At 46.9% G+C, this 8,166-nt stretch overlaps 1 protein-coding gene across 1 annotated transcript in view; it reads left to right on the plus strand.

Annotated features, from left to right (window-relative positions):
• The window catches only part of SHTN1 (shootin 1), a 96,969-nt gene that overhangs the window by 59,218 nt on the left and 29,585 nt on the right, over nt 1-8,166 (plus strand). Inside the window, exon 12 of the mRNA XM_004700912.2 lies at nt 5,978-6,087. Coding sequence (XP_004700969.1) covers nt 5,978-6,087 — 110 coding nt within the window. The remainder of the gene's footprint in view (nt 1-5,977; nt 6,088-8,166) is intronic.

An 8,166-nucleotide genomic window follows, 5' to 3' on the forward strand; every position in this document is an offset into this window, starting at 1 on the left:
GGCCCCCTGGCTTGGTGCCCTACCACATCTCTCCTGGATGGCCCACAAGTTCTGGGCGGCCATGCACCTCCCTGTCAGCTCCCTTAGCGTCCCGTGTCTAGGCAGGGAAACTTGGACTTGCTGTTTTCTTTCATAGCTCGGGCAAAGGGAGCTTGCTGTTTGATTTCACCTGCAGATTCGGTGCCTGCCTCCCGCATCCCTCAGTCTCTTGTTATCCTGCAATGGTGTTAGGGACAGATTCTGCTTTCCGCCAGGCACGGCGGAATTCAGACCTGACTGGCAGGATGACCCAGCCCCTAGTGTACACGCCGCTTCTCCTGACACCGTCGTTTAAATGCTGGCTGTTTCCGTCTTGTTTGGGGACAGTCAGTCTTTCTAGTGGGTCAGGCAGGCAGGCAGAAGGAAATGATCCCCCTCCCTCTCCCCCTGGAAGTAGATTCCATTCGCAGTTTGTGAAATCTCAACAGCCCCCCCTAAATTAAAAATCAGAACCAAAAACCCTATCTGAAAGCCTCACAAGCCTCCCCAGCATCAGTGTCCATTGGCTTTCCTTGCGCTTCATCTGCAGTTCATGACACCGGCAGCATTTCCCTGAGGTGCTGGGGCATTGGATTGTTGCTTGGGGGAATGTAAATAGCGATGGAACAAGAGAAGTCTGATTCTCTGCTGCCCAAGGGATTTTGGAGGCTCCGCCCTACAAATCACACTCCCTGATAAGTACTGGAGCCAGCATCACTTCCTAGCCAGGCCATTCTCTTGAGGGTCTTGTTCATAATTCCCACTGGAAAATAGCTGTTGAGGCAATGAACCAACCACTATGCGATCCCTGATGAACAGGCATGTAGCAGCCTCTGACTCGCCAGGATGGTTCTCACTGCCACTGGGTGTTGATCGCAGTGCTCCTACCGCCTTCTGGCTCCACAGCAGAGCAGGCACGCTTCTCAGAGCAGGGGAGGGAGGTACGGGGCCACTTGTATGACGCGGTTATGGACTAGGAAAAGCCGGGTTGTGGCAAAGGGCTGTGGAGTATTTTAGAATTCGTTGGCAGGTCCGAGTGTCAGCAGCCACTTCAAGCTTAGACGGGAACCGCCAGACTCTGGACACCTGGGCATTCAGGAAGCCAGCTCTGGAGTTCTGGGGCAGGCCAGCTGCTGCTCACACACGGAGGCCCTGCGTTTGCCCATCTTTGCTGACCGCTGTGACTCGGCTTGCTCATCTATGACTGGAGGCAGTGGTCCTAGGCACGGCTTCATGGCCACCCTCTGAGCATCCTTGGTTCTCACCACATGGGCAGTGTGGTGAGTTGGACCCAGCACATAGTACAAAGGACTCCGAGTCCTAACTAAAAAATAAAATAAGGAAGTCAAGAAGAAAAGGTCCTTATCATCCCCTGAAGGGCGGAGGGAGCCCCCCTTCTGTGGGCTTTTGCTATGATGGTAGGGAATTTCCTGAACATTTTGACGTCGGTGCTGCATCAAACGTGTGGCACCATAGCTGACCTGAGACATCTTCGACGTCATAATGAGAAAACATATTCTTCAGCGCCTTGTAAAGAATATTCGGGCAAGAGTCTAAATCCCTGTGGAATTTTAATATTCCTTTTTCATTTCTTCCAGGTCAAACAAAGACTTTTTCTTTCTTCTTCTTCTTTCTGAGCACAAGAGGATGGTTGCATCTGTGGCTTCTTTTAATGTATTTATTTTTCTCATTTAAAAGGAAACTTATTTTTCAAGTGGGTCTTAAAATTTCGGTTTAAGCCTCAATTAATTCCGTGTAGCTTTCTGATCCAAGGCTGGCCTTGAAGCTCGAACTCAAAGAACGCTTGATTTTATTTTCTTGAGGCAGTTCAGTAACATTAGACCTGTTGTCTTCATTTGTCCCTTTTCTTTAATCTCCAGTATCCTGCATATTTCCATTGTCCCTCTGATTACATGCTTTTGTGAGACAATTACTGACTGCGTGATTGCAGAAAGAATTACAAAACATGCCATGAGCTCTCTGTAGGCGATTCTTGCCGATTTATTAGAACAGCTTAATAGTTGGGAAGTCCACAGAGAATTGCTTTTTGCTAGTTCCAAAACAGGGTCCGGGAGAGAGAGAGAAAGGGAGCGAGAGGCTCATGTAGCTAACCTCGCCCTTGTATTGTGCCCGAGTAGGGAAGCTGATAAGAGTGATTTCTTTTCCCTAAAGCCAATTAAGCATTTACATTTGGGAAAGGACGAGAAATTATAGCCTGGTTTATAATCTGTATACAATACTGATAGTGGCACTTCTCTGATTATCACGATGATTCTGGCAAGCAAGCATAAAGACTACTTGAAATTCCTGCTATGTTAGATGCCGGCGCAGATTTGAATGGTGTTGACCATAATTCTCCACCTGTCTGCCTTAATCAGTTTTTGTACGGGGCCTTTAATTGGGTTCCGGTCGCGCTTACAGAGCGCTAATCTGTTTGTAGGCGGTCTTCCTGGGGCATTGAGCTCTTCTTGGTCTCACTCAAAATGGCAGCTTTTCGGAAAATTAAATGTTTTCTGGAGATTTGTTTTCTCCCCCCGTTTCAATTCCCACGAATAAACTCCATCCCATATCAGGTGCTTGAGTGGCAGGTCTGGGCTTTGTTTCCCCTGGATTGGGAGCAGGGTCAGCAAAGGCACTTGGTAGTGCAGACTGGTATTCAGATGTCAGTGAGTCCACGAGGGACTGAATGAGTGGATTCTCCCCATCGTAATTGCCCTACTCGGTGCGTGTGAGTGGTCTGCAGAAGCAGCCATGGTCGGGCTCATGGTCAGCCAGCCTGTCACTCTTGTGTTCCTCTTTTCCTGGTGTGGTATGAGTTTCTGCTTTGTGCCCATGCTTGGCTTTTTGACCCCCTAGGTCTGAAAAATGTGATTTTGGCTGAGAAATTTTTTCCCCAAGCGTTTCAGTGACTAGCAGCAGTTGAAATTAGGGTCGGTATATGAGACAGGGTTCTCTAGAGAAACAAAACCAGAATGCTAGTAATTATATATATATTTATATTTATATAGATAGCTATATAACATAAGAAACAAACAATCAATAAAGTAGTACAAATGGCTCAGTGCAACTCACTCCCATGAGACAGCTGTGAGACACTGGCAGTCCTTCAAGTCTTGAGGGCCGCCCGGTAGTCCTCTGTAGAGCAATTCAGGCTATCCAAGCTCAAGCAGCAAACGGCAAGGCAGATCACCAACAGTCAGCCAGAAGACTGGGTCCGACAGTCCCCAGCTCAAGAGATGTATATTCCAAGAGTGTGGCAAAGCAGGTCTTGAAGGAACCTCAAATTACAGCGACGCAGTCCACGGGTTAGGTGTCCGACAGGTAGTGTAGCTTGCAAACTGAGGCACAGAACAAGCAAGGCAGCCACACACTGGTCTGATGATTAAAGAGCAAGAGACAAGAGAGGCAAAGCTCGCCAAGCCATTTATCGCTCCATCATTCAATTAATCCCACATGTGTTCATTGGCCATGTTGGCACAATAAACATAAACTCTCTCAGTCGGTATCAAAAAATCTTGGTTGTATGGAGATTGAATGGAAGAAGCATGGATGTGTTTGGATTACAGTGCTAGTGGACAAAATTGAAAGTACCACAGACTGCCAAAAGAACAGACAAAGCCGTCTTGGCAGAAATACAGCCCAAAGGCTCTTCAGAAGTGAAGATGGGGAGGCTTTATCTCGTGTTCTGTGACATGCTGTCAGGAGAGACCAGTCTCTAGAGAAGGATGTCGGCTTGGTAAAGCGGAAGGATAACAAAAAGGAGGAAGAATCTTGAAATGGATTGACACTGTGCTGCACTAGGCAGTGCTTCTTTCTGTTGTCCGGGGCTCGTTATGAGTCAGAATGGACTTGCTGGCACCTAACAACGACGACAACGTGGTCAATGGATGTCACAGTGATCCCATCCCTGTGGGGCTGCAGCGCTTAGAGGATGAGCATTCCTATAAGAGGAATGACTACCCGGGATTAGAATGAAGTCTGACCACGTAGCAGGAGAGAGGACGCGATGAGTTAAGTGACCTTAGCAGGAAGCTTGATACTTCTGCTAACTAGTTTGGGAATGTGATTGGGATTCCTTCCATGTTAGTCTGGGTTGACTAGAGAAACAAATCCAGAGACATTCATATGTGTGTAAGAGAGAATTTTATATCAAAGAGCAATTGTACGGTAAGAAAACATCCCAGCCCAGTCCATAAGTCTGATATTACCCCATATGTCGATACTAGTTCATAAATTCCTTTTTAGACTCATGCAGCCATGTAATGATGCCGAATGCAGGCAGATCATAGGCCAGTGGGAGGAAAGTTTTGTGGATCCGGTGGAGGTGGAAGCATCTCAGCACTGGCGTGGGTCTCCACATGGCTCTTCCAGCTCCAGGGCTCGGGCTCTATCAGTGTAGCTCCATGTAGCTTGTCAACAGGAAGACAAAGAAGAGGGAGAGTGTGTCTCTGGCCTCTAGTCAGCTATTTTTCTCCATCGTGCCTCCAAATGACATCATCAAGCTGCAACCTGATTGACAGGCTAGACTCCACCCCTTGGCAAGTTGACAGGGGATTATGTAACTGCCACACCTTCTGTTTTAGAGGCCAGCCTTTTGGAGTTTCATCACGCCTACTCAAATAGTAAAAATTGTAATCGCCATTTAAAGTCCGATTTTCGCAAGAAGTCAGTCGCGTGGTAGATACCTGACTGTACGCCATATGCCAGGTGACGTGGCGTCCACTGCAGATGCTCACTGGAAGGTCTTTATGAGAATTGTAAACCTAAATACGATGGCTGAGTGAGTGAATTCGATTCAGGGAAACACAAGACCTTAGGACTCCTGGGTGGCGTGGCACACGTGGATGGCACTTGTCTGCTCACGTGAAGATTGGCAGCTTGAACCTGCCCAGTGGCACCCTGGGAGAAAGGTGCTGGAGTCTGCTTCTATAACAATGTCAGCCATATAGAGGATTCTGTTCGGTAACACCTCAGTCGCCCCGAGTCAGAATGGACTCCAGGGCGATGCAGGAGTTAGCGAGTTAAGCACAAGATGTAGATCGGCACGGTGTGGATAAGTATTCCAGAACAGTCCTTTGCTCTTCGGTCAAGCTGGCCTGCAGAGAGAGACCGCTTTCACGATGCTGTTCAGCAGGTTGAAGCTCACCTCAGTTCAGCCATCGACTTCGGACACCTCTCAAAAGCTTTATTGTTTGGGGAGCTAAATAACACAAATGTTAGACCACAGAGAAACACGTTTTTCATGTTTACATAACTGTGCAATCATTTACAAATGCATGTCTCCTTTTAACAAGGGTGGTTCAAAAGGATTCGGAAAAGGTCTGCTTAAATATTTCGTGTGATTTCTCAAAAAAACGTGGTCATTTAAAAATAGGTTTTACCTCTTTGCTGTACATCTTTTGACTATAGGTTTCGTCCCACAAGGAAAAGCTATGTTTCCCTCTCTTTCTTTCTTAAGTGGATGTTTTGATGGCTCTTCCTTCCGTGGACTTATTCGTTGACATAGGATGTACTTACTGTAAGATAGAAAGGCATCTCTGAGGCAAAGATGAATGATTGATTGGGACAAGGGTACAATGTTGAGTTTTTAGAGCTCTAAAAGGCCTATACAGTCTGACTAGCAGAACAAAATTTGTTTTAATCATTTAATGTCTTAATTTAATGTTTTATATATTTAATATAACCGAGGCAGTATTGATCTTAACTTAAATATGATCTTAACTTTTGATAACTGTGTTTCTGGTCAGATATTTTATTTGAAAGCAAAACAGCAGCAACAGCAACAAACACTGCTGCCACCTGAGAGCCCCACTAACTTCGGTAACTGTTGGGCTCTGGCTCTGGAAAAGGCCTTCGGATAATCCTAACGCACCAGCATTCCAAGTCAACAACGATAGGACACAATATAAAAATGTCGTTTTATAAGATCTGATGATACGTGTGTGTGTTCTCCGAACAGCTGAGGAAGTCACCGATCTGAAGAGGCAAGCGGTTGAAGAGATGATGGATAGGATTAAAAAAGGAGTTCATCTTCGACCGGTTAATCAGACCACGCGACCGAAGGCAAAGGTATGGCAGGGTTTGGTGCCGGCTCCTGTTCTTTGCGGTTTCTTTGGTGTTATTATTTTTTTAATATATGAATTAGAAATTTGATGAAATCTACATCCAGACTGATTGTCAACAGTGACTTATCATTAGTCTCCCTGAAGTCATTTCCAGGAAAACATTCCAGAGACATGTCTCATCAACTCTCCTACGTTAGACCCCATTGGGGTCTCCAGGATCTGTTGAGGCTCCCCGACTCCAGCTCAGTCTTCCCTTTTCTGTGTGTGCCCCATTGAAATAGACCCCAAAGCTGAGTTTTGTACATTTTACTCGAAAAATGTGTATCCATCGTCGTCCTGTGCCACGTCCCACTGCCTACCATTAATTAGTAACTGCAGACTGGCTCTTTTTCTCATTTCTCTCTTTCAAAGCCTCAAGTTCATTGATTCTTTGTGAATCTCATGGTGGTCCCTCTTGTTCAACTGCTTGAGTGGCCCCACATTGCAGGCCTGTTCAGTGCCAATTCCTCTAGACCCTAAGAGTTTCACTTTGTCGTAGGCAGACAGGGTGTGCAGAGTGGCTGTGGTGGGGGCCTGCATGGAGTTGGGGATGGCAAGGGAGGGGAGAGAATCCTTCTGCACTGCAAGAGTCGATTGCAGGGAGTAGAATGGAAGTTGTGGATAACCATGCCAGAGTAGTTTGGGGCCAGCCATCTGAGAGCTTCTCAGTAAAGGGTGGCATGTAAGCTAAGAGACTCTCAGTCTCTGAGCCCACCTGGCAAAGCTGTTTGAAAGCTGGGGTCTGTCTGGTGGGTGGGTTAGGAGCAGTGATGTTGGTGGGTGGGCCCTGGCAACCACCACTCAGCCCCCCAGACTTTCTCCCCATAAAATGGGCATCACGGCCCTGCATTGCAGGGTCATCAGGACCCCGTAGAAAAAAAGGATGGAAGAGCCCTTGAACACGCAGTGTCTAAACAGAACCTTTGCAAAGAGCTCGTTTTTAAGACTCTCATGTCATGCCCACTAGGGAAAGGATAAGCAAAGCCCAGCTATTACTGGAGAAAGTGGCAGTGCCATCAAGAAACGGGACATTTGCTTAGGGGGACAAAGGAAACGTTTAAAATTTCTTAAATCGTGAGCAGTCGATGGTCTGTGCTGCTTTTCATTTTCCAGCTTATCACTCTGTCCTGTTTCTCTCTTCCCATGACTCTTCCAACAGTTACCTAGTCTTTAATGTCAATTCCAAAATCTGGAAAGCAATTCCAAAATCTGAACAAGGATCAGCGGATCACTGGGTGTTTCTCGGGTAATCATTAGCCTCCCTATACCCGGTCTGCACACCTTTGCAGCACACGGTCCTTGCATGCTGAGTGTACACAGCCTCCCCTCCTTCACCATTCTTGCTTCCTGGAAATGGCACAAGATAGGAAAGCGGACAGTCCAGGACCCCGAGGGCTTTTGCATTCCCAGGGCTGCTTGGGTGGCATGGCAGACTTTGGGGTATGCCTTTCAGCAGGGCATCTGTTGCCACCCACACATTTGACCTGCAGAAGTCAAACCTGCCTTGAAGACACTAGTGGAACGATGTTCTTTTTTCCTTTCTCTCAGTTCCTTGTTGCTGCTGCTGCTGCTGGTGTGGTTCACATGAAGTGCCCCACAGCTTATAACTGACGCTAGTGGCTTGTATATTCACAGAGAACCTGTGCTATGAAAGTGGAATGCTTTAGTCTAAGTTGACATGGGCAGCAAACCTCTCTCTCTCTCTCTGTATATATATTTTAGAAATTGAAATGGGAACCTATTCTTCTGTTACCGATTGAGAGGGAGGGATTGAACACTGGTATCGATGGGAGAGAAATCACCTGACTACTGTTTCAGGAATAAGTCCCTTCACTGTGTCTCTCGAGATTTCTCTTCCCATCTGCCTTTTATAGAAAGAAGTGGTGCAGGGGAGGTCAGAGGTCATTGTAGGTCTTCTTAGGAGGGCCTCAGGCCAAGTTATTCTTCGGCCTGTTGAGAAATCCCACGAGACCGTTAGAGATTTTGGGGTGGGCGGGCAGGCAGGTAGATAGAACCCACAGCTGTATTTTAGACTCCTCTGTTC

Source organism: Echinops telfairi, unplaced genomic scaffold (genome assembly GCF_000313985.2).
Source record: "Echinops telfairi isolate 266 unplaced genomic scaffold, ASM31398v2 ScPeMD7_70;HRSCAF=299, whole genome shotgun sequence".
In the NCBI taxonomy this organism is placed as follows: domain Eukaryota; kingdom Metazoa; phylum Chordata; class Mammalia; order Afrosoricida; family Tenrecidae; genus Echinops; species Echinops telfairi.